Source organism: Scomber japonicus, chromosome 9, assembly GCF_027409825.1.
Source record: "Scomber japonicus isolate fScoJap1 chromosome 9, fScoJap1.pri, whole genome shotgun sequence".
Lineage (NCBI taxonomy): Eukaryota > Metazoa > Chordata > Actinopteri > Scombriformes > Scombridae > Scomber > Scomber japonicus.
The window spans coordinates 9,675,708-9,702,891 of record NC_070586.1 but is presented as its reverse complement, the minus strand read 5'-3'; the positions used below and the strand labels follow the sequence as shown (position 1 = coordinate 9,702,891).

The following is a 27,184-nucleotide window of genomic DNA, read 5'->3' as shown; positions in this document are numbered from 1 at the left end:
TTTGGTCCTGATGAGGAAACAGGTTTGCCACTCCTGCAGTGAAATTCTGTTGAACTAAGTTTGTTTTCCCCCCTGCTGAGATTCAGGGATGAAGACAGGAATTGGTAATTAAAGCCTAAGAGTCATCTCGGTTCAGTCTCCAGAAGTTTAGCTAATTAGTTGTACGTCCAACTAATGGACTTTCTGGAGTGTTGTGAAGTCTTCATCAGAGCTTTGAAGATGGTAATGTATTCTAAACACTGACTCGTAGAAGCAGCATGACACCAGCGATCAAAAGTGCATTGTCAGAGTTGTTTAAATCGATTTTGTTGATAGGAATGGAAAAAATGCATCAGCCAATGCAACAGTGCTGCTCTTTTATGTATTTTTGATTGCAGTCGGGCTCCACGGATGGATGGCAAAGTCAGATGGTTGATCCACCACTTTGACTCAGAAAGCTGCTGAGCAACTATAGGATGAGTTACTGTGAAATTTGTTGCAAATACTCCCAAGAATTTTCCTCAGGCACTGTCAGCAGGTCAAATGAATCACTTATCTGCTGCTAAACGGATTGGCACCAACGTTTCTTTTCCTTTCGTGCTCTCAGATGTCGAATCCCTCTCACTTTATTGATCCCTTGTGTGTTCTCCAGCACCATGAAGAAGTTTTCAGTGTTGGGTTTTTGGGAAGAAAAGTGCTTCTATTTGATGGATTGTTAGCTCATGTACAGTACCATGCATCAATCAATTGCAAAGACTTAATCTCTCATGTAAAAATAATGATAATCTGATTTAGTTTTTCTTCAGGGGTATTGCTGATTTGAATCTAAAGATAAAGCAGCACTAGTCTTGTCCTTTCAGTGACATGCCTTGAGTGGTATTCATCTATATCTGTTGTATGATGTAATTCAACCAGTTAAGAGTTTAAGATGTAAGCTGTTTTCTAAATGTGTATATGCTTAAAACAGCAAAATCAAGTGCAGCCGCATATCAAGAGGTAGCAGCCGTCCCTTAAGGAGCACATAAACATGATGATGGTGAGCCAGAGAGCCTGGAGACTTAAACATGAATATAAACCTGACTCTCTACTTTTTATAAGGTGTGTTCGTGTGAGTGTCTGAGTGTCCTCGGGATTTGACTCTCTGAGGATGGCCAAAGGGTGCTCCGCAGCAGGGGTTCACTTTATTCTTCTCATATTGCAACACTTGAGAGAGAGAGAGAGAGAGAGAGAGAGAGAGAGAGGAGAGAGAGAGAGAGAGAGAGAGAGAGAGAGAGAGAGAGAGAGAGAGAGAGAGAGAGAGAGAGGGAGAGGGAGAGGGAGAGAGAGGAGAGAGAGAGAGAGACTAACTGGCAGGTGTAGGTTGTGTGAGGTTTTGACAACACAAGCTGTAGTGAGGGTGTGATGTTGGCCTGTGTTTCTGGAAGGAGTGGGAGGAGAGAATTTCATGAGAAAACAGGAAGATTTATTACCAGGTATGTTTTTACATGAAACATGAGTTAACTGTCTGATTGAGTCAAATGAAGAACACACACTATTTCTTCCCAGATTTAGTTTAAACTCTTACAGTACATAGACTGAAATAAAAGTAATAGACCTCTTGGCTATGGAGAACATCAACCTTTTATGCAATTTAGAGAGAAAAACACTTGAATCTAATGTTTCTGCAATCTACAAAGTGGACTTAATGGTAAAAAAGGAGCTAAGCAGAGCTGTGCAGTCTCTGAAAATATTACATTTAAATATTGCTTTTGCTCTGAGCAAACATTTTTATCATTTTAGGAAGATAGCAGAGCTGCTGGTTAAATAGTAAAACATCACAGAGTAATGTTGAAAATCAGTGTTAATGTCAAAAATGGGACACTTATTAGAAGGTCTGAATTTTAGCAACACAGACCATAATGACTTGTTAATTGGAGCATCTAGCAGCTGTCAGTGGCATTGCACTTCCAAATTAGCTTCATTTTCAAGCTTTGGTGGTTGTCATTTAGTTAAAAGTCACACCTGCTGGAAAACACTAATGGATCGCTGACACCATCACAAATTACATCATCTTCTTTTTGGTATACAGTTTTCAACCAAGTAAGTATTAAATTAATGTAAAAGTAAACATCAAGGATTTGTTTTCTTAGCAAAAATGAATTCTAATATAAGCACAATATAAGGTTAGGTATAACCACAATACAAGCACAATATAAGAGTCCATTACTCTATTCTCAGATTTCCCTACTGCATTTAAATCAAATTCTGTTTCCCTTTTCTCGCTCCGTTGTGACACATACATGATATTTTATAAAGCAACAAAGCGGTAAAAACCACTCATCTACCAGTCAGACCACTTTGCTTTATTCTTTTTCTGAGTGAGCAACTGTGGCGTCTATGTGTGTAATCCTACAGTATATATAAGCTTTAAAAATATCTCAAAGGCAGTCCTAAACAAAGATAATGCCACTCTGACTTTCAGTGCAGGATTCAGCCATTTCCTTTTGATTGGAGCAGAAGGAAGCAGTTCATCACTTGGGCAGATTCAGTCTCTCCAAGTCTTTTTTTTTCTTCTTCTGCAAGACATTTATAGTTGAACCTCGCAAAGAGATTGAAGCCTGAGAGGGCGCCACACAGGATGTGAGAGTTTTGCTTTGTAAATACTGTTGTGGCAGGATGTCACTTTGAAGACGCCAAAAGCCATCAGTGGTCAGTCGCTTTGCCCTGCGGAGGACTGCTGCTGCTGCTGCTGCTGCTGCTCTATAACACAGCATGAAAACACACTATACTATACTATACTATACTATACTATACTGTGAGTGCTTATTGCATTGCAGCTTTTATTAGTTTTTTGACTTACTTAGAGGGACTTTGACGTATAATCACAACCTCATTTATGTTTTCTCACCTTTTTTCTCTTTACTTTTGGGCTATTGGGCTTTCAGCATCACAAGAGAACTTCATGTACCCTAGAGACTGTTGTGATTTGAATTTATAACAGCAGGAAATAACACATTTTGGATTTGTCTTAATAAAAATAATCTGGGTAAAAGTCAATTCAACCTGAGCAGCTTTTAAAAACCTATTTGGGGGTGTAAATTGGTAAAAAACCAAAAATACAATAACATCACAAGAAGACTATTAACTGTAAACCTTTGGTGAGCAGAGCTCTGTAGTAACAGGATGTAACAGACTCACTAAATCTGGGAGAAAACCAGCTTTAATTGACATCACCTTCAAATTTGGGTGAAAATTTGTATACTATACTATGCTATGCTATGCTATACTATACTATACTATACTATACTATGCTATGCTATGCTATGCTATGCTATGCTATACTATACTATACTATACTATACTATAGCTACTATACTATACTACTGTATACTATGCTATGCTATGCTATACTATACTATACTATACTATGCTATGCTATGCTATACTGTGCTATGCTATACTATACTATACTGTTCTATACAATACTATACTATGCTATACTATACTATACTATACTGTTCTATTCTATTCTATACTATACTATACTGTACTATACTATACTATACTGTTCTACTATACTCGGCTCTACTATACACTTTTACTTGACTTTTTTATTTGTTCTGCTAACTGTTTTGTTGTGGATCATTTTTCTCTCCTCACATTGTTTGCAGCCTAAATGCAAAGCATGCACGACTGCATAACTTGAGATCAAACAGTTGACAAACCAGTGGTTGCTGATGAAAAAGCCTGTCGTTGAGGGCCAATGGTCTTTGATCTCAAGTGGTAGCCCTATCCCTCGCTAGGTGTGTGTTTTACTGTTTGTTAATTATAGCCAGCCTGCTGTCTGGAAGTCTTTACTGCAGCAGGCAGGCAGGCAAGCTGCCTCGCTGCTAAATGCTTATGAAGCAGATACTTCCTCTGTTTCAGCAGCAGGAGCAACAGCAGTGTGTGTGTGTGTGTGTGTGTGTGTGTGTGTGTGTTTGTGGAGGAGTGTGTGGGGGGGGGGGGGGGGTCAAGGGGTGTCCTTCATTGCCTTTCATGTTGCATGCAGGGAGAGGGGTGCCTTGATAAAGCGGGTGCAACATGTCAGCGATGAGCTCTGTTCTGACACTTTGAGATTTATATGCAAAGCAGAGACAAGTCTGTCAGGGTCACGGAAGAGGGCACATTTAAAAATGTTGTAAAGTCAACTCTGCCTATTAGCCCATTTATTTTTCATGTTCACTCCAATTATGGTAAGATTTACTGCGTGTTACAAACCTCGTTTGACCTCATTACCAACATTTTGAAGTCTGACTTGTTGTTTACAGGAAGAGACGTTTGCAGCTGTCAGAGAGGGTCTGAAGGCACGTCAGTAAAAATTGACATGTCTTATTAACCCTTTAACTTCCACCACCCTTTTGTGTGATCTGCCTAAATTAAGAGAAATGAACCATCTTTTATCTACATTTCAACAGGGACTGTAGTAAAACACCACATTTATAAGGTTTTAGTCATTTATTGTGCCATACATTGTACCTGGATTACCTTTAGGATATGGCTTTTTCTTTTTTAAATGAGCACCATGTCTTTAAAGAGAAGAGTCTGATTCATCAGCATGTCATAGATCATATCATCTTCAGGTAATGTTTTGTAGTAATAGCTGGATACTCTTTTTTTAGCCATGACAGGCTGTGTTTAATTCAGCGTCTTGGTCAGTGTCATTATAAAACTGATGATTTAGGCATTTAGACTAAAAACAGTCATGCATTACAACAGTGTAAAGGTGCTGGCGTTGATGGGGTTGTATTGTTTTAAGGTTCCAGTGGGACAATAAAATATAATCCAGAAAGTCCAGTTGGAGCTACAATGTGTTTAAAGGCTTATCAGATGCCAAAGCACCACTCATTGGTTTGTAATTACGACTATGTACAATTATCACAGAGCTACAGCTATTTTATCTTTCACTGCTGTGATCACGAGTTAAATACAGTTTTCATGTTTCAAAGCAAGTCACCAAGAATGTGTTTTTGCCTTGTCCAACGCAGCGTCTTAACAGATGATGTCACTTTGTGTCTCGAACCCTGGTACAACTTTTTTAGCCAGATGACCCTGCGTTGTTTTACTAGAGCTCTATGCATTGGCACTCCCACTGCTCCACATTCAAATGAATGAGAGGGCTGCATTTTTTCATGCAGAGCTAACGTCTGTCTGAATGCTGCCTTAGATGTATTCAGTCGGAGCCACAGCAATCTCATCAGCAATCTCATATTACTTTCAAAAAAATGTTTTAATGAGTTCCATGCAGTGAGGTGTAGAAATGTAAAATGTGGAAAAAATGAGCACTGAAATTTGATCAGTACTCAATAGCGAGAGACACTCTGAGTTCAGGTATTAGAATCAATATTTAAAGTTTGAGAAAAAGTGAAACTGTGGGTAGTAAAAGGATGACATGATCAAAACAAGCAAAGTGTTTCCTAAAAGTGATGCTAAATATCCTGAAATATTGATTAAAAGATTGTTTTACCACATATAATTGATGTACATAGTTTGCTTTGAATGCTCTCAGATATCAGCATGAACAGAAAGGATGCTGCTTGTTACTGTAGGTCTTTTGCAGTTTGGCTAAAATGAACACATTGAAGACTTGTTTGTGAAACCTCTGCTCGGCTGAGAAACACTGCAGCCTTGTATGCTACAGAAACTGCAGCGGACTCTCTTAGATATAACTTAGGTCAATGTGTGGCCCCTTTTCTTTTTGGAGAATTAGTGATATCCTTAAATTTGAGCTTGTTGCCATTTTCTGTCACTCATGCATCACAGATTGTCTTTACAAAATGTTATACTGTTTTTTGGAAATATGAACTTCAAGAAGGTGCTTGCTTCCATTTATAGGATATACAGTAATGACAGTGTTTGATCCTTGAAACACACCTGGTCTGTATGGCTTCTATGAAAGGTAGTTTTTACAAGTACAGGATGTCCATCGTAAACAGCCAGAAGGAGGGACGCATGCAGGCTTAGCTGAGGAGAGTGAGTTATGTCAGTTTTTTTTTTTTTTTTTTTTTTTGGGTCACGTGGATGAAACATGCAGCACTCAAGATCATAAGACAAATGATCAGTGCAAAACAAAGGAATGTAACTGACCTCGAGATGTCAGACGTGGGTGTATACTGTATCATTCCCATCCTCCCCTAACATGGCTCTGAGTTCATGTTTGGCCTCATGTGCACACAGCATTGATGGTTCACATACAGCAGATCTTTTATTGTGGAGATGTTCCCCTAGAAAGGAAAAAAAAAGGGGGAAGCTTCTCGTGTCTGATGTATTTTGGGTCTCAAGTACTCTGGACATTAGCTCTAGGTCTGTTTTGTGTCCAGCTATGCAGAGCAGGGAAGATGATTGGGGAGTATAAATTATTGATGTGCCTCTAAAGCTGATTTGAGATTAGGTGAGCCCACGCCTCTCCGAACGTGCACACACACACACACACACACATATTTATAAATGACATGATGGGTAATAGAGCTCTAGGCCTCAAAAGCATTCAGACTTTCAATTTTTCCCCCTCAACCTTCAGACATATTGAGCAGATGTTAAGCCATGAGCAAATTAGATTTTAATTTTCACACCGATGCTGCGTGCAGTGCAATTATTATTTGGGATTACTCACTAATGTGTCCTCTGTGATATAACCCACAGTGTCTTTCCAGCCAGGTCTTTTAGGGGAGTATTACTGGATGAAACTTCTACCAGGAAAATTGTGTAAAGCCTGATGTTGCTCCAAAGGAAGATGAGTGAAATCTAAGTCTAAATTGCGTCAAATGGTGTCACATGAGTCAGCGTCTAGTTGGAGCTGAAGACCACAAGTTTTGAAAATGGATAAATTTCAGGGTGTGGATTTAGAAAGAAGTGGAAGTTAGCAGACGTCTGTACAGTAGGCTGCTGCTTAACTCTGCTCGACGGTATGAAATATGAATACAAAGTAGTCGTCAGCCTCTGGTCTCTCATGAATCTGCCGTTATGATGAGCATGTAATTTACTGTGCTGTGATGTAGCTGCTGTACTAATCAGCCAACACTCAGAGCAATTTGTTTTGATGTGTCTTTCTTCTAACAGTCTCAGCAGCTTGTTAAATACGCATCATAAAGAAACTGAAGACGCTTTTCCTTCAGTTATTTCACACAGCGGAGTGGAGCAGTAAACTGTCTTTACGTCTCTACATGAATCAAAAAGAGTGTGATTAGCTCTTGCTGGTGCGTCAGAGGTCAGAGGTCAGACACAGGGATTCAAAAAAGACAATATCTCTAGTTGTGTTGAATCAGTTTTGATCCTTTTTTAACCCTCCTGTTGTCCTCGAGTCAAGGAAGGAAGGGAGGAAGAAGGAGGGAAGGGAGGGAGGGAGGGAGGAAGGAAGGAAGAAGGAGGGAAGGAGAGGAAGGGAGGAAGGGAGGAAGAAGGAAGGAAAGGAGGGAGGAAGGAAGGAAGGAGGGAAGAAAGACAGGAAGGGAGGAGAGAAGGGAGGAAGGAAGGTAGGTAGGTAGGTAGGAAGGAAGGGAGGGAGGGAGGGAGGAAGGAAGGAAGGAAGGAAGGAAGGAGGGAAGGAAAGAAGAAACAATCCAAACAGACAGGGTCAATTTGACCCGGGAGGACGACACGAAGGTTAAAAATCGGCCCATCATCGGTCTGAAAATGTTATGGGGAGCAATGCTGAATCAGTCCAGTCCTTTTTTGTGTATCCTTGGATACCATTCAAGCCATCTGTTGTTCTGGTTTTATCTTATGCTAATGTTTGCTCTGCTTTAGTAAATGGTTAGGACAAGAATGTAAAGGATGCAGTAGTAAGCCTTGATTCATTGGTATCAACTGAACTGAACTATAAACCCTGACCGAATTCTCAGAGTCGCTGAGATTTTTTGCATATTCTTGCAGCTTCTTCCTTTTCTTATCTCTAGATACTATGGCTGATTTTATTAACACTAAGTTTATTCTTCAATACAGTATATGCACCCTTGATTATGAGATACATTATGAACAGTCACACAGCTACAGTGTTGTGCCAGAGCAGCTGTCCCACACTCAACATGTCAAGTCTCATGTTTTATCATTTAGATCACATTTTAGTGCCCTCATTCATCTTCAGTAATGTACACATATGGGACATGTTGTTTTACACAAATGCACAAAGAACTTTTAATTTACTATTGTACATGAGAAGGAAAGACAGCAGATTGAGAATGAGGAGCCAGAGTACATTTGGCATTTTTGCTTGAAAAAAATGAGTTTTTAGATTAATAAGTGTTGCTGATGAATGTTCTCTTAATTAGCTGATTAATTGTTGCAGCTCTATTGGCAGTACAGTCACACACACACACACACACACACACACACACACACACACACACACACACACACACACACACACACACACACACACACACACACACACACACACTCACACACACACACACACACACACTACAGCTCTGTTATGAAGGAAAATATAGTGGAATTATCACACTTGTCTTTAGTGACAGATAATCAGCTTCACTGTGTGCAGGTTAGGATTAGGGACAAAAAGCTGGACATGGGGCGTCATTTCTTATTGTTATTGCATTGCTGATAGATTGTGAGAGAAAAGAAAGGGTTGATCAGGATGAATAACAGCTACCAGCTTTTAGTACCAGTCTTTATTTCAGCATGACAAACAAACTGAAAGCTGCCTAGAAATGCCTTAAAGCAACCATGAAATACTGGTTTAGCCTCACTCATTTGTTTCCATGAAGCATGACAGCTGGAACAAAAACCTCCTCTTACCCTGTGTTGCATGAAGGAGAATGTACTTTTTTTTATTTTTTCAGCGGTCCTTGGCAGACAGACTGACCGATCGACTGACAGATACAGACAGACAGAGGGAGAAGCTGACCTGAGAGCGGCACCGACTGCATTTCTGACTGTTGATGTTAACCTTTACCTTGCCAGCAGCTCTGTAAAACTTGGCCACCTCCTAATGTGTGTCATGTTGCATAATCTCCTCTGCCAGCCAAAAGGGTGAGGCACTGCTGTGTCTGTGCTAGTGTGAGGCTCGCAAGTGTAAACACACTGCGAGCCTGATGGGTAATGCATCAGTTAGAGTATCCTTTCAGAGCATAAGCCAGCCAGCCCGTTGGTTGGAAGACATTTTAACTGAAACCCTTTTCTGATTTTTCTCCCGTCAGTCCAATCAAGGCAGTTTAACGCCTCCTTCTCAAACTCCTCCGGCAAAAACTCGCCTTGCCTCGGAAGAAACGTTTACAACGCTGAGATTCATGAAGAGTGACAAAATGAGCAAATAAGATATGCTTATGTTTTGCTAAGAGCTACGTGTGTCCAGTGGCCTAAACTTTTGGCCTCGGAAACATAAAAGAGCATTCTGGACGGGCACAGCTCCTGACATATCTGGAGCTGCCGTAGAGGAGAAAAAAAAAAGCAAAGAAAATATCCTTTTTGATTAGAAAAAGAAAGTGAGCCAGTTCCTCTTTGCAGTGAACTGTAGTCGGGCACAAGAGTTTTATTCACTAATAGTTCTTAATGTTCCTTGTTGACTTAGCCAAGGCTTGTTGCAGAGGCTTGACCCCAGAGCTGTTTGGGTATATGGTTTGAGGTACAGGAGGGGAGGCACACCAAGATATGCAAAGCCAAGCTATTTCTTCCAAGTTTTTCTCCTCAGCAGTTGAGGGTTGAGCTCAGTGTGTGTACTGCAAGGGGTGCTTTTTATTGATATTTATGTGTTTAAACATTTTTAATCATGACCTATATAAACTTTGAGAGAAGCCCACATTTTCTGTTGTTATTACAGACAGACATTGAGAGCCATTCACCGGGCGTGAGGTTTTATTTTAAGTCATATGTGGATTCCTCATCGCCTCCTCAAAGACGTCTGTAAATGTTTGCTCCGTTTTGGTGGAGCAGCACAAAAAGAACCAGAATAAATTCTCACTTTGGTTCATTATGTGTAAGCTTTTCTTCTTTTTTCTTACTTTTGGATACTTAAAAAAAAAAAAAAAAAAAAAACACTTTAGAAGACATCATAATCTTCTTAAATAATTAAGGTTAAACTTCAAACACAGATATGCTAGAAAACTGAGTTGTATTGAGGATCTAGATAAGAGGATTTATTATCATATTCTCTTTCTTGGTAAGTACGCTTCTGAAATGAGTTTTAAAAATCCCTATTTATAATCATTAAGCATTCTCAAAAATAGTTTCTACCTTTCCTCCAAGAGATGGGAGGCTTTCAGTCCCCACACCCGCCTCCCACCCCACCCCCCTGCAAATCCTAAGAAATTACCTTGTGTATTTTTTCCCCTTAAAGTTCCTTTAAAGCCCGGGGATGAAAATGGCAGGTAATGATGACGAAGGTTTGCTCACATTTTTGAAAGCAAACACACCTTTGAACAACACCAAGGGTGAAAGGTGGCAGTGTCCAGGCTGAATCCAGACCTTTTTTCAACGCTGCAGTACCTCAACTTCTCTCACTCTCTCCATCTCTCTCTCTCTCTTTTTAAACGAAAGCACGTTCATACCGACCTCCTTAAGAAGTTTAGACTGAAAGAGACTGTTTTTGAAAAACTGGAGCCCTTCAGCTGAATCCCATATGTTTTTTTTGGCAGACAACTGCTGTCTGCTTGGCCGGGGCTGATGTTGGGGATATTAAACTGATGGAACACAGGACTCTTGATCCCTTTTTTGAGGGTTGTGTTTAGGTACCAACTGGCTGAGCCTCTGTCAGACACCTGCCATTGTCTTCTCTGGTTTTGGATAACACTGAATACTGGGTGGCAAAAAATGTGCCATTGTAAACCTTTCCTGCTGTAGAGCCAAACTTGAGATGGTAGATGGTGGAGTTCTTTTTTAGCATTTGAAGTCTTGCGTAATGTTAGAGTGGTTTTAAAGTCAGTTGTTCCTCTACTTTTTTTTTACACTGATTGTGGGATAATTGCCAAATAATCATCAACCAGGCATTTTATCTTGCAGACCTGACCTCCCAAAGACACAATTTCCAACTGGAGATGCATTTTCCTTAAGCCTTTTGTTCATGAAAGAGATTTCTAGATGATAATTTTAAAAGTGGTGCGGATGAGGGTGAAGTGATGCGTGAATGCAGTGTGTGCGGGTCTGCTCAGATAATCACATGCATGCTTTTGTCTGCACACATCAGTTCACCTGAGGTTAACCTCGTTGTTATTGAGCAGATTAAATTAAATCAGGAAGAACAGATTTGTTTGAGGTAAGGTTGTCAAGTGGATTGATACTTTTTTGGATACAATGTGTGTAAAACTATACGATCTCTCCACTAATATACATTTCATAGTTTTGAAAGTACCGAAGCTATTAAAAAAAGACCCCCAAAAAACAACCCCAAAATAAAGTAGATCTATAATCAAATTTCCAAAGGCTGCACAGATGTGAACAGATAAACATATCTACAGCAAGCAAGTACTTGGCATGTCTATCTATCTCAAGTCAAACATTTCAACTAAATAACTATAAACTATTAGATGGATTGCCATAACATTTTCTTCCATGGTCCCTAGAGGATGAAACCTGCTTACTTACCCTGATATTTCCTCTAGTGTCACCATGACGACTATTTGAGATATTCTCTGTCCCGTCAGAATAAATTGTAAGCACTTTCATGATCCCTTATACCTGTGTAGTGGGTCTAGCGCAAAGAGGAAGTAACACCCGACACAATACGGTAAGTGTAGTTTAGAAAATAAAATACTCACTATACTTCCAGTAATAATCAGACATTTGAACCTTGAACCTTCACAATTACACAATTTCCTATTATATTAACAACACTCAAAGGAATAAAGAAAAACATGACAGCAAAACCCTTCAAAATAAAAGTTTGCGCATCACTGCCTTGTTCATAATATGCATGGCGCAACAACATCATACCACTACACCTGCTTGAAGTGATTTATTTGGCCACTTGGGGGCGACTGAAACAAGTTGTGAACGCAACATTGACGAATCATCACCTCTCAAATTATATTTACCCATCCAGCAGTTATAAAGCAACGGTTTTGCTCTCTACCAATTCCCGAGGGAAATAGCTAAGCTCTTTAGCTGCTAAATGCTCCACTATGTACACCAGCAAGTCTACAGCTAACTGTGTCTGTTTGCAGGTAGTATACAGAGCTTTTACTCCAAGTAAAATGTTTTGTCAATTGATTCATTAATTAATGATTTCAGTGGTAATGAGGCTGAGACTTCCTTTGTTAGAGTTTCATCAGTTTGGACTTCTCTGCCGAATAAAGCTGTATATTTTTAACCATTGAGTGTTAAAAGAGAGAGAAAGCATTATACGGCTACACTTTTGGATGGTGTTTTGTGACATTTCCAGTAGATACTTTGACTGCAGATCTTTCCCATTTTTATACCTCTCTGCTCTACTCTTGTAAAAAGTATGAGTTCATCAATAATGTCCATTACAGGCCACTGCAGGCTGTACCAGGGGCCATATTATTGAGGTCAGTCAGCAAATGACCAGCCATCTATCCAAGTACTGCGTATTAAGTACCTCACAGCATGCTTAAAATGTTCCTACCGCCAGTCAATAAAAGGTGATGAAGCCTTTCATTATAGTCAACTGCATCATTGATTAACCGACAGCAGACACACATCAGGAGAGAGAAAGCTGGGAAACTGCTCGATGATCCTGTGTGAAGGAAAACATGAAGTACTGAGTCTATAAACTGCACACTGAACATTTCTGCATCTGTTACAGGCTGTTCTAGCTTCAGTTGAGGGCACAGAGGTCATGTCATTGTTTTTCTCTTCTTTCAGAGATAGATAAATCAATATAAATATGTCTGAAAATGAGCAAATAGCAAATAGTGTTTCATTATACATTCTAATTTTGACTATAATTTTTAGAATTTAATTCCTGTTTGTGGTTTAAAAAGCTCCCCTGGGGGGTTATATGGTAGAAAACAAACACTGGGATGAAAACATGGAGTTAATGGATTAATAAACCGAGCACACAGTTTAAAGGAAGTAAGGCTTTAAAACTGAATAGCTATGTTTATTATACAAACAGTTTCAAACTATGAAAGCAGATAATACATCACAAACAAGAAAACAAGTCAGTGCATGTTAGCCACTGAACAATACCTCTTTGAAGTTAAATCTCAATATTCACATCCTCACCTGCACTTTATCCACATAGAAAGATGATGCATCAACAAAGCCAAAGACACATGTTCCTCCTTCCATTCAGTAAGTAAAAGAACTAATTGTGTTATCCTAATCTTATCTAAACCCTCACTTCAAAGGTCCATATCATTCTGAACAGCAACAAGTGGTCAATTAGGAAACAATTGAATGAAAATGATCAGTTAATTATAAGGACATATTATGTCATATCTTGATAATCCATCATTTTATGGAACGTTTCGTGGTTGCAACTTCTTGAATATGAGGAAACTTTGAAACTTTAAACATATGTGGCATATATACACAGTATAAACAATATCTTTGCACTTTATAATTTTATCAGGTTTAACAGTGATTTCTAGGTATCCTGTGTTAGAGGATAAATCAGTGCTTATTGAGGGCAGGAGGTGATTGATTTTGTCCCTAATAGTTAAAATGTTATCATTAAAGAAACTCATGAAGTCATCACTACTGAGAGTTAAAGGAATACATGGATCAGTAGTATTGTGGCTCTTTGTCAGTTTAGCCAAAGTACTGAAAAGAAACCTTGGACTGTTTTTATTCTCCTCTATCAGTGATGAGTAGTAGGCGACTCTGGCGATACGGAGGGCCTTCTTATATGCTTTAACACTGTTTTGCCAGGCTAAGTGAGATTTTTCTAATTTAGTAGAACGCCATATTCTTTCTAATTTTCGTGAAGTTTGCTTTAATTGTCTAGTTTGGGAATTATACCATGGAGCTGTTCTCTGTTGTTTAATTACATTACATTTTATGACATTTTATGGACAAAACCATTAATAAGTAATGAAAAGCGTTGTTAGTTGAATCCCTAGTTTATATATGATTAATCTATTTCCTCAGTTTAGTGATTCTCTTTTCTATCATATGATTTCATGTCACAATAGATTAAAATGTCTTGACTACAGTTCTGAATGTTTTCTGTGAGGAACTTTTTAAAGCTTTTCTCCGGCCCCGCTGGCAAAGACGAGATTCATCATATTTTATCTGGATGGATTGTTGACTTGATTTGTCACTTCCTGCGGGCCACAAAGGTTTTGTCACACTGAGCTACACACACCGCTAACCACTGCCTTAAAACAGTCACGCTGCACAGTTCTCTTATTGACAAATAATTACCTTACGTTACTTCAGGTAAAACAGTCACCAGAGTATGTCCTTCAATTATTCATCAAGCAGCCACCCAGATGACTTTTTAATGGGATGTTTGATGTGAGTGAGAGAAAGTCGGTTTGTGTTGACTGAGGGTGACTCACCAATCCTGTTTCGTCATTTAGAGGTGAGGATTTATTTGGACAATATTGATGCGACACTTGACCTACAGTGTGATAAATTGAATTCCTGCTTCATAGTAATATTTCAAAGAGCATGGACAGAACATTAGATGCTTATAGATTGGACATTTCCACCATAACATTTCTAATTAACCCTCCTGTTGTCCTCGAGTCAGGAAAGGGAGGAAGAAGGAAGGAAAGGAGGGAGGAAGGAAGGAAGAGAGGGGGGAAGATAGGAGGGAAGGAAAAAGGGGAGGAAGGAAGGAGGGAAGGAAAGGAAAGGATGGAAGGAAATAAGGGAGGGAGGGAGGAAGGGAGGAAGGAAAGAAGGACAGAGGAAAGAAGGAAGGTAGGGGGGAGGAAAGAAAGAGAGACGGAGGGGGGGGAGAGGAAGGAAATGAAGGAAGGAAGGGAGGAAAGAAGGAACAGTCAAAAAAGACGGGGTCAATTTGACCTGGCAGGATGACACAAGGGTTAATTACCAATACTATGCTAAATCTTGTCTTCACAGTGTAGCATTGTTAATCCAATTATGGGAAAAAAGAACTACATAGAAAAATATGCAGTTATTTTGACAAATATCCAAAATGACCTCAACATGAACTCTCCAGCAGCAGACAGTATGAGGCTATGAGCTCACGTGCTTTTGTTCATGTGTTGTGTATCATCCCAAAGGCCACAGCGGTCCAGAGCAAACAATGCTGTTCCATAAAAACCTTATCAAGGTGGCAGGGTCTCCGTGACAGTCGGCTGGGATCCTTCCTTTGCTGGAAATGTAACAAAATAAGGACTATAATTGAATTTTCTTCAAATGTTTGCTTGGTGTTATTCGTTTCTGAGGTTTCAGTTTCTGTTTGCAACAATGTGGTCTTTCAACTTGTGCTTTTGGTGAATTGTATTGGGCTTTTTTTCACCCTTCACCAGCTCTGATTGGGCTCCTCTCCCACTTGTCACATAAATAATTTGCATCTCATTATCTAAGACTTCCATGAACAGCTGCTTAATCTTTGTAAGAATATTTCCCCCTATCTTTCACTGGCAATCTAGCCACAATTACAGATACATCAGGATGAAATCTTACTTTGGGTCTAACAGCTGCAGCCTCTGAACTTAAATTGATCTTCACCTCCAAAACTTTTATTCATGGTCGTAGACGTCCAACTTCAATATAAAGCGTTTCCTTCATTTTACGGCCATATGTTTGACATCATCTCCGTGTGGTTCTCCTCCGTGGACTTTTGCAGAGAGATGTGTCAATACGGTCAATCCTGCCGTTCATCTGTTTCTCAAATGCACTCCGCGTATCACCCATCGTACTTAAAGTTGTCCTGCATATCGTCCATTTTACAGTTCATTCTGTTTCATTCTTCAAACAGCTGTACAGTGTCTTTGTTTTTTCCCAGCCATCACCCTTTTTTTCGTTTGAACTTCGGAGATGCCTTTCATCTTCCATTCAGTTATTTTGGGTATAGAGTACAGTACCAGTGGCGTGCACAGACTTTTTGAAGGGCAGGGGCGAAAAGAAAAAAAAGGACGTTCTCGCCACTGAAGAGGGCATTTTAGTGCATGTTTTTACCATCCAAGAGGGCAGTTTAGCGTGTTTTGCCAACCACGAGGGTACCTTAGCACACGTTGTGGCTCCCAAGAGGGCACCTTAGCACGCTTTTTGGCTCCCAAGAGGGCACCTTAGCACGCTTTTTGGCTCCCAAGAGGGCACCTTAGCATGCTTTTTGGCTCCCAGGAGGGCACCTTAGCACGCGTGTTGGCTCCCAAGAGGGCACCTTAGCACGCGCTTTGGCTCCCAAGAGGGCACCTTAGCATGCGTTTTGGCTCCCAAGAGGGCACCTAAGCACGCGTTTTGGCTCCCAAGAGGGCACCTTAGCACGCATTTTTTTAACCTAATCCCCCCTTGTGCACACCACTGTACAGCACCCATGTGGGAACGAGTGCTAGATAATCCCAGTAACAGGACAAACGACTTGTCCCGACGTCTTATATTAAAAAAAAATGCAAAACTGTACCAAACCTTAACAGAAGGTCTCAAGGCCTGGCTTTTGAAAAAGTGGGGCATGTGAACATCTCTAAACTACACAGCACATTACTCATTTTATTATTATCCTTATTAAATTACTCGCTAACCTTCTCATAATGTGTACCATGTCCCCTGCTGCCGCCTGCCAGCTTTACATATGCATGGAATATCTACAAATATTTCATTAGTATTAATATTAATATTACAATTCATATCGAGAGAGGTTTATATAATGTATTACTATATTAATGTTATATAATTATTCTACTAACCTATAACTGCATCTTTGAATATTTGATCAAGATCAACAGAATTGATATTTTATTGATGTCCAGTGTTTATTGTTGCGCTGCGTGTATCAGAAGATGGTTGAGGTCAGTATTGCTCAGCTGTGTTGTGTTGCTTCGTGTTGCTAGCGTGGCTATATGTGCCAAAATAGTGTTTGTTGTTGGTGTTTTATTGTGAAGGTTTTTTCTTATTATCTAAAATGAGAACAGCCATAATCATTCTATGTTTTATTTATTGAAAGTGATGGTATGCTTTAAAAAATATATATATATATTTAAATTTTTGGACATTTTAGGCCAAAGTAGAAAAAGTCATAACATTTCAGGGTTAAAAATGTGTGTTATGTTTATTTATGTGTTTTTAAAAAAATGCTTTCAAATGTCAAAATGGGTCAAATTGGACCCGAACAGTAAGGGTTAACTACATCAAGCTCATAATACTTACTTTTACTCAAGTGGGACGTTCACTTGTTTTGCTCTGTATGGCTCGAGCTCTTATTTTGTTGCCGTCTTTTATAGCATCTTGTTGACTTTGTTCTGTAGGATTGATACTGTACCTTTTTTATAGGCTTCAGAATCAGCCAGCTGATTAATTAATGTGTGTTGTTCCCATAAATAAATACATTAAATGAAATATGTTGATTAATTTAATCACACAGATTTAACAGCATTTTTTCTTTAAACATTTATTTATTTAATATTTGTCAATTTTACAAACAAGGAACAACACAGAACAAAAAAAAGTAATTCTAGATTTATATTTATATTGTTTCCATGAACAGGCTATACATCTTTTAGCTTCTAAAAACCAGATATTGAGTAAGAATCTTTCATTTTTATAGTTACACAGAGTCGTCTGGGTAAATATTCAATAAACATAATTTTGGAATGAGAGGCACTTCTTTACCATCAAAAAATAGACAACAAGAAATATTAAGCTTATACTAACAGTAATAGTATTTGTCATAATTTGATATCCTTATCCTTGACATTTGTTTAGTCACATTCAACATGCAGATTCTTCTTTACTTCACCTGAATGCATCACCAGCTTCAACTCATCGTGGAATAAGATGATATTTTCATTAAGCTGAAATCTGTGTCTGAGCTATTTCTTCCCCCGTAAACAAACAAGGAGGAGGATGCCTTATTATGCATTGTCTCAGCTTTAAGATGAAAAATACATTTCAAGACATGTGTATCCAATTGCTTGCAGTATGTATCCATTCAGCCACACTGGTAGAAGCTCAACACTTCTTTTAGTCGACACAGATTACTGAAACGCCTCATTCATTGAGATGGCAGAGGATCTTTGGTTTGTTAACACACAGCAAGCATGTGTCATCTTGTTATTTTACGGGTTTGCATGAAGTGAAGTCTGGAATAAATGAGCTATTCTCTATTTTTCACTTGGACTAGCTTAGATAAAAAGCTTTATAAACTATGGAAGCGACCAGTATTGACTGCATTGATCAAAGCTTGGCTCCACTGGCCGACTTTCATTTTCATTTCCATTTCTAAGCGTGTGAAAAACTTGTATTTGAATAAACAAAAACAACAACAGGATTATTCAGTGAACGTGCAGACAGCATTCAGCAAAGCCTCTAGTTGTTAAAAGATTTCGGTATCGGCTATAAGCAATCCCAGCATTATGCTGTAAAGCAGCTGAGATCAATATTTAAATGTCAGCTGGTTGTCTAATTGAATGTCGTTGGTTTTTAAAGTTAGAGCTGGACCCTCGCCCTGTTTTTAACAAGAAGGTGCTACTTTGAGGGCTTTGGAAATCTCATAAGATAGTCAGAATAAGACAGCACCACCAGGTAAAACCTCAACTTTTGTCCAATTATCCATTTGTTTGCACGACCTCTGAATCACACCTTCACTGTAAGAGGCGCTTTAATAGGCCTGTACCCTCATTTATAATGTGTGAGAGGAGAGATTCAGCTCTAGACTCTAGACTCTAGCCCGGCTTCTCAATTTATTCCGTAACTTATCCTAAATTGAAGAGTGACCCGTTGAACCTTCGGATCCCGAGACTTTTCCTCGACACCTGAGCCCATTAAATTCTGAGGCGTTAAATCTTTTCCTCTCTCTTGACACGTGGATAAACGGGATCAGTAAATAAGAGACGACCACACTGAATCCATTTCAGTTTAATTCCCAATATGTCTCTGAGCTGAGCTCCGCTGTCAACTTGCCAGACTTATGGTGAATTTGTTTAGCTGCGAGTTGGGGGAGTCAATCAAGGTGGAAGATGAGCTCAGAGTAAATAATAATAATATTAATTTTAAGAAAAGGATTGACAAGATGTGGTAGTGGGTGTTATGCAGGCTGGATAATCTGCTGACGTTTCTCTGAAAAGTAGCACAGGTGAGGAACTGGTAATTGGTACATTTGTAAGCAAACTGGATTATAGCCTGACAATGTATGCTGACATATAGTATATTTATAATCTGCACCTGCAACCTATGCCTGCAGCTGTAAGATAATTACTCCCAATAAGCCTCCTAAGGAAATCCATACTGCAAATCTGAACATTTTCCCTCACTTAAACTTGTTTGACATTTAATTTGATTTATGTTGTAGGCTACTAACAAAAATTGAATGAATCATCTTAATACAAGGCAGATGCAGCTGCTAATCCTTAAAAATCAATATTTTTTAAAGAATCTGCTCCTGACAGCACTGTACTGTATTCACACCTCTCTGTATAAGATGTTGTTTTCTTTGATCAGAGAAGTGTGCTGAAGATCCTTTAATTCTCATCACCATCCTCTCTTTATCCCTGCATGTTATGATAACCTCCAACTGTCACCATAGCGATCAAATGGAAATTTTATTTACATATGTACAGAATGTCCCTTTGTAAATTGTTCATATAGGATTCATATTTTCTGTCAGTATGTATCTATATTATCTATTGTGAGTTGGCTGGTGCCGTACATACATTAATAATCATTGTGTAGCTTCCAACAGTGAAGGTATTTGAGTTTCTGTTTCTATTCTATTCTCCATGTTCTATTATCTTGCTTCAAAAAAATGTATGTACGAGAGTCTAAGTGAGCCTCATGCTGAGCTCTCATTTACCTGGAGATGCGTGAGTATTTTTAATAACTCTGTCTTGGTGATTTTAATTCCAAAGAATTTTGTTTTTGGCTCAAACTTTTATTTCTTCTCTATCAAAGGTTATTAAATTGGAGGCAGCAGTGGAATTCGTACCAACATAAACAAACAGGTTTTGTTCGGTTTAATTAGAAAAGCAATTTGTATTTTTCTTCTTTTTTTTTTGTCCCCTGTAGAGTTTTTAACAAAAACTGGAACCAGGCAGCCATATGTTGATAAATGGGATCTGTTACACATTTCCTCCATGATACACACTCCCACATGGTGGTAATGCAAAGATGAAGTGCATGCAAGCCATTAAAAAAGATAAATGAAAAACAAAATTCAATGCATCAGTTGGTAATTGGATCAGTGCGATGTTAAATGAAACAGACATCTACATTTCAAACACTGACAAAGTCTATAAAATGAAACAGTGACATCATGTTCCTCATTTTAAGATAAGATAGCAGCAGTATAGGTGTATGTAATGAATAATAAATAAAATAAGACAAGTAAGAGAAGAGAAAATATAGTGCACATAAGTTACTGGCTCATGTGGGTCATTTTATCGCTATGGTGATGTCACTAGAAACATAGCAGTGTGTCAGAATAAAGAGAGCAAGATAAAGATTCAAGCTGCTATAAACAATTCATGTTTCCAAGTACTGAAACAATCTGCTTTGCAAATGTTTTCTGAGGAAGGAAATGCATTCAACATATTTTCTAGGCCTCAAGGTGACTTTCTGAGAGAGAAGCGCTGAATGTAAACAGAGTTGTGTTTGTTACAACACGTCCACAGGTGTAACCAGGGCACCGGTGCTTTCAACCGTCTATCTGTTTATTACATTTGAGGTTTTTGTAGCTTCTCATATCAACCCACATGATGAGAAACGATGCCAGCGAACAGGTGGCAGTGCTGCTGGCGGCTCAAATAATCCGCTTTTCATATAGCAAATGTCAGCATCATGACCTGATTAGAACAATTTGGGGGGAACGAATACTGTGATCACAGGAAACCATGCTGTGTTGCCAGGAGAAAGCTGGTGCTCTTAAACTGCACATACTCAGACGACTACAGCATTATGGGTACATTTTGTAGTCAGAAAATGGCAGCAAGTACAGTATTACTCATCTTTTGGGAGCATCATGTCTTCTCCCCTGCTGCAGAACTAAAGAGGTCATCTGGATGCCAAACCTTTAAATATCTTTCACTGGCAGACTTTTCATGCATGTGCAGCACACACCCAGAGACGTGAATGTACTATTAATGTGTTCATTAGTGGCTGCAGGGAGAGACTCAGTAGCACAGTATTAAAGTTACATGTAAACTTGAATGAGAAGTTAAATTGGAGTCCAGCCAGTAGCACATGTAAAAGGCAACGAGAGAGAGGAGGAGGAGGAGGAGGAGGAGGAGGAGGAGGAGGAGGGGCGTGGGGGGGTGGGGGAGGCGTGAGGTTGATCAGAGACTATGGGAGTTGGAAATGAGTTCAGCGTGCGTGTTGGTTGCAAAGGCACCATATGTGAGCAGTCCAACAGAGTGTTAGCGAAGAGGCCAGAGCGAGGTAAAGCCTTTCGAGGTGCAACAGCGGAGAGCCGGAGCCGGACGGACCGGCCAGCCAATCGACCGAGAGCTGGAACAAATTCCACTGGAGCTCTGTGAGAGGCGGCTCTGTGTGCGTACAGGTGCACAGTTACAGCACTTCTTCTGCCAAGGCAACCTGGCCTCTAATGGATAAACCCTGTTGCTAAACATTAAATCATTAGTGTTCCTACTGTGTCAATGGATGCCTCTGGTGCTCACAGCCAAATGAAAGCCTTTCTGCACGGCCCAGATAAGAGGATCATACATATTTTAACGTCACATTTATCTTCTCAGAAACACACAAGGTAGAGGCTTTGTTGGTATTCTGACCTGCATTTATGACAGCTCTGAAAAGCACATTTAAAATATTTACAAGCACTGTAATTACAGAAAATACCTACAGATGGTTAAGCAGGATGGAGCGCTAGGTCAAGGTTGTGTACGTTCTCCTCAGTATAGCAGCTCTGCATGCTAACGTGTCGACCATATGTTGTGTTGGGATAGGAGCTCCGCCTTCACGCATGCAACACCTGCTCTAGCAGATCATTTGGGTTTGATGAGCGGGTGCATTCAGCTTGTTTGTGCGTTTATTGTGTTAGCTGGACGGTACGGACCTTTATATCAGCCCTAAAACGCAGGCATGACTTCTTTCTTATTGCAGGAAATCTCGGGATAGCAGGTAGCCATCACAAAGCAATTTCATTCCAATGTGTCTCTAATGGTGTGAACCTTTTCTGATCACCACCTGCAGCTGCTTATAATTGCAAAGAAAAATCACAGCAATATATAACAGTAGCACACAGAGATACCCAGCACATTTAAAGGAGGAAATGAGTACTTAGAAAAACACATTTTCACGAGATTAAATGACTTAATATTGCATTTATCCCCATCTTCTCATTTCCATATATACATTTTATGCTTTTTTTTTGTTAATAGGACATTATGTTGGAGTCTGTGTACCTATAAGTCACAAAAAATAAATTAATAGATTTCATTTTCTCTATAGGTTCCCCATAAAGTAGATGATCTCATTAGTTTAGGAGAACCTTGCCACATAAATTTACATATTAATCGGAAAAAACAGATTTTCTTGAAAATGCTGTTTTAGCTTAATGCAGTAATTATCTTGATTTATGACCATATTAGCATAATTGGTGGTGTTTTAGTGGTGATTATAGTAGGAAATTAAGATTTAATCTTAAAATGTAATCTTACAATCTAATCTAATGCCTCTTTGTGGCACTGCCAGAGCCTTAATGCTACTGAGGTATTGGAGTTAAGTCTATTCTGTGAGTGCAAAAGCAGGTTTATTGCTCTATGAGCAGCATTGTTGTACATACTCATTGACTTTGTATTGTTTTGCAGGCTGGGATGATCCGCACCGACTCGGACGAGTACTTCATCGAGCCGCTGGAGAGAGGCACCCAGGAGCTGGAGGACCAGGGCAGAGTCCATGTAGTTTACCGCAGGTCGGCTGTGCTGAAAGACCCCTCCGACATCTCTGTGGACTACCAGCAACAAGGTAGGACGCGTCACCTGAAGAATTACTGCAGTCCAGAGGATGTTACTACTGCTGATGCTGCTGCAGTTGTAATATTTTTACCACCAGTAGTTCCAATGGGACTCTCTTTTTGTAGTTTAATCTTGCAGATGAAGTGGAAGAGTTGTATTCAGGCTTCTATAATCAAACCATCACTCGTCTATTTATAATCACTGCTTCATTGAACTCTGAACTATGCTTGACAGCTAACTGCTACCGGCAAGCGGAAAATTAAGCTCAGAGAGGAAATAAAATTGCTTGACAATGTGCCTTCTCCATCTCAAAGCTCATTAGCTTTAATATACTGAAACGCCTCCTAAATTCCTTCTCAAAAGCTGATGAAGGTTTAGCTGCCCACAACTGAGGGCAGTGCCACTGTCCATTAAGGCCACACATGTTAGAACAACAACAGGCGTTCCCTTTCTATGACCCTCATAGGAGGGGGGTTGTCACAGGGTAGGCTTGGGTCAGCACTGTAAGCAAGTCAGGACTGCTTCAGCACCACTCGCCATGGCTACCACATGCTGTGAGACTGTAGTAGAAATGCATTTCATTGTGGCTTGGCTTAGTGTGGTGCGGCTAAAGCTGACCAAGCCAGCCGAATGGAAAAACCCTAATAGTCGTTTCAAGAATGAAAAAATAGGGCCAGACTGAGAAGTTGAAACCCTGGCTTCTATCTTACCCCTGCACAGCTGACCAATTGGTGTGAAGTGGGTGTGAGATTCATATTATCAGTTGGAAGAAAGGTGTCTGGGGCGGTAGTACAACAAGCAGTTCTGTATGAACCTGCTGATACAAATACAGTTATTCATCTTTAACCCTCCTGTTATCCTCAGGTCAAGGAAGGACGGAATGAAGGAAAGCAGGAGTGTAGGTAGGAAGAAAGGAAGGAAGGAAAGGAATAAGGAGGGAGAGAGGAAAAGAGGATGGAAGGAAAGCAGGAAGGAAGGAAAGAAGGAAGGAAGGAAGGAAGGAAGGAAAGGAGTAGGGAAGGAAGGAAGGAAGGGAATAAGGAGGGAGGGAGGAAAAGAGGAAGGAAGTAAGGAGAGAAGGAAGGGAGGAAAGAAGGAATGAGGAGGGAAGGAAAGAAGGAAGGAAGGAAGGAAAGGAGTAAGGAATGTAGTGAGAAAGGAAGTAAGCAAGGAAGGAAAAAAAGAAGGGAGGGGGAAGGAAGGAAAGAAGGAAGGAAGGGAGGAGGAAGGAAGGAAAGAAGGAAGGGAGGGGGAAGGAAGGAAAGAAGGAAGGGAGGAGGAAGGAAGGAAAGAAGGAAGGGAGGAGGAAGGAAGGAAAGAAGGAAGGAAAGAAAGAAAGAACAGTCAAAATAGATGGGGTCAGTTTGACCCCGGGAGACAACAGGAGGGTTAACATTCAAGTTTATTCTTGACCGTGGCAACATAATGTAAATAGAGTCTAACGGTCTTCATCGATGACTCAGGTGTTGTCACATCTGTCACATCTGTCACATCTGTCACATCTGTCACATCTGTCACATGGTAACATCAGGACGACACCTGACGACACCTGAGCCACCCGCAGATAAAAAGCCAGCGAGCAAACCTTTGATTGTAGATTTTTACATCACACAAATGACTGCTGCTGCTGCTACTACTTCTCCCAAGGTTGTCACTGCTTCTTCTAAATACCCATTTCACCCTCTTGTTTATTCTAAACAAATGTCACTGTGTCTGCTGATGGAAACAAGTAATGCGTCACATTCTTCATGGTGAAGGAGAGCCAAGCCCAGGAAAGATTATGAATCCTGTGAATCACTGTGTTTAGGAATAACAAGTGTTGAAACTTCCATGTATAGGGAATAGTTGAGTCAGAAGCAAAACGTTATTTACATTCAAATGTCAGTTTAAATGTAACAGAAACATTTAAACTTTTTATAGATCCTGTCAAAATGTAGTGGAAACATACTGTTGAGAGTCCCAGTCCATGTGCTTGGTTCAGTCACGGTTCATCTGGATGTGACTGTGTTGTAAACAGAGCTGAAATACTGGTTTGGAGCCGGAAAGGCTGCATCATCATGGGAATCATGTGCATATGTATGCTTTCTTAATGGATGCACAGTAATGTCAAGTGTGTCACATAACACTGTGCTCAAATTAATTTCAGGACTTGTCACAGCAGCTTCTGACAGACTCGCTAAGTGTTGCATTTCCTTTGACATTTCTAAAAAAAAAAAAAATCTGCCCAAGGAGATATTTGCTCTGATTCCTGTTATGGAACCACTTTCTCTGTCATTATGGCAAGCTGACAAACCCGGAGAGTTACAGAGAAGTCAACCTAAACACAGAGAGCCAGAGACAGAGCACTCAGGCAATCAGCTGCTCAATTTCTAATTCCACTATATTTTACGTTCTACCCCCACAACCCTAGCAGGCTGACTCACAAGCTGTAAAAGTAAAGGAAGGAAGGAAGCAAGGAAGGTAGTGAGGAAGGAAGCAAGGAAGGAAGGAAGGAAGGAAGGAAGGAAGGAAGGAAAGAAAGGAATAAGGAGGGAGGGAGGGAGGAAAAAAGGAAGGAAGGAAGGAGAGAAGGAAGGAAGGAAGGAAGGAAGGGAGGGAGGAATGAAGGAAGGAAGGAATGAGGAAGGAAGGAAAGAAGAAAGGAAGGAAGGAATGAGGAAGGAAGGAAAGAAGAAAGGCAGGAAGGAAAGGAGTAAGGAAGGTAGTGAGAAAATAAGGAAGCAAGGAAGGAAGGACGGAAAGAAGGGAGGAGGAAGGAAGGAAAGAAAGAAGGGAGGAGGAAAGAAGGAAAGAAAGAAAGAACAGTCAAAACAGATGGGGTCAGTTTGACCCGGGAAGACAACAGGAGGGTTAACATTCAAGTTTATTCTTGACCGTTGGAACATAATGTAAATAGATTTTTATACATCTGTCACATGGTAACATCAGGACGATTCCTATTGTGGAACCACTTTCTCTGTCATTATGGCAAGCTGACAAACTGAAACCCGGAGAGTTACTGAGAAGTCAACCTAAACACACAGAGCCAGAGACAGAGCCGCTCAGGCAATCAGCTGCTCAATTTCTAATTCCACTATATTTTAGGTTCTGCCCCCACAACCCTAGCAGGCTGACTCACAAGCTGTAAAAATCACTCCCTCAATATTTATTTGCCTGGAAGTTTTTCAGCAATGTAAAATCCCAAAGACATTTTGGTGCAATGTTGGCTGTAGTTTTAATGACATTTTATTTATTTAATACATTGTGGAGCATCTGAATTCACGGGAGAAAAAAAAAGATTGTTTTTTGGCTGCTAAAGTTAGTCTCAAAACCTCTGACAGCAGCTGTTGGTGCTTGTGTACTGTACAGTGCTCACTTGCCAAATACATATTTCACATTGTCACATTTCTCACTTAAATCTTCATTGTCTGCTCTGTTGGCTGTTTATGATCATCTCACTGGGGGTGCAAGCACTGCATAGTTCTTAATTTGATCAATATGAGATAAGAAGAATCCAGCAGAGTGAAATACACAAAACTCCTGGTGGATATAAACATAACAAGGCTCCCCCACGCAGCAAGCAACAGCCTTCTGCTCTGAGCTTTCATTGTATTTGAATTATTTATAGAGAAGAAAACAAGACTGAGTATGAAGCTACACTGATTGCAGTGGTCAGAGGAGGTTGTTGGCGTATGCAGTATTGTTATCAGAGCTTTTGAATCTATGTAAATGTATCAGGTGCAATCAGTATACTGTAACATGGAGAAGTTTGAAAGACAGGCAGAAGGTCAGCCAGTTATCTGAAATTAAATTTGAAGGTTTACTTCCATACACAAGAGGAGATCAAATGAAATACGAGACGTCCATGAATTCACTCCGATTGGAAAGAGCTGGACTCCCCCCTGTTGTTTTCCTCTGATCACCCAAACCTCAGCCAAGTGTGGTAAGCATGTTGTGCACATGTTGTATCCAACATACCTGTGTACTGATGTCAGCTTTAAAGAGTGATTGCAATCACTGTTTCACGCTGTCACTCTGTCAGATGCTGCGACACAGCGCCCACACTGGCTGCCAGGGGAGCATGACTTTTCAACAGCTCCTCAGTAAATCAATTGTAACCCCTGCTGCAGGTGATGCATGGCAGGTACCTGTTGGATGTATTGTCATGTCTAGTTTCCTGTTCAGTAATGTAGCATAGACAAAGATGATGAAGGTCTGCTGCTCCTCTTGCAAAAATCTCATTGAATGTT

At 40.0% G+C, this 27,184-nt stretch overlaps 1 protein-coding gene across 1 annotated transcript in view; it reads left to right on the top strand.

Annotated features, from left to right (window-relative positions):
- adamts3 (ADAM metallopeptidase with thrombospondin type 1 motif, 3) overlaps nt 1-27,184 on the top strand; it is a 152,136-nt gene that overhangs the window by 12,612 nt on the left and 112,340 nt on the right. The window contains exon 4 of the mRNA XM_053325466.1: nt 22,809-22,965. Coding sequence (XP_053181441.1) covers nt 22,809-22,965 — 157 coding nt within the window. The remainder of the gene's footprint in view (nt 1-22,808; nt 22,966-27,184) is intronic.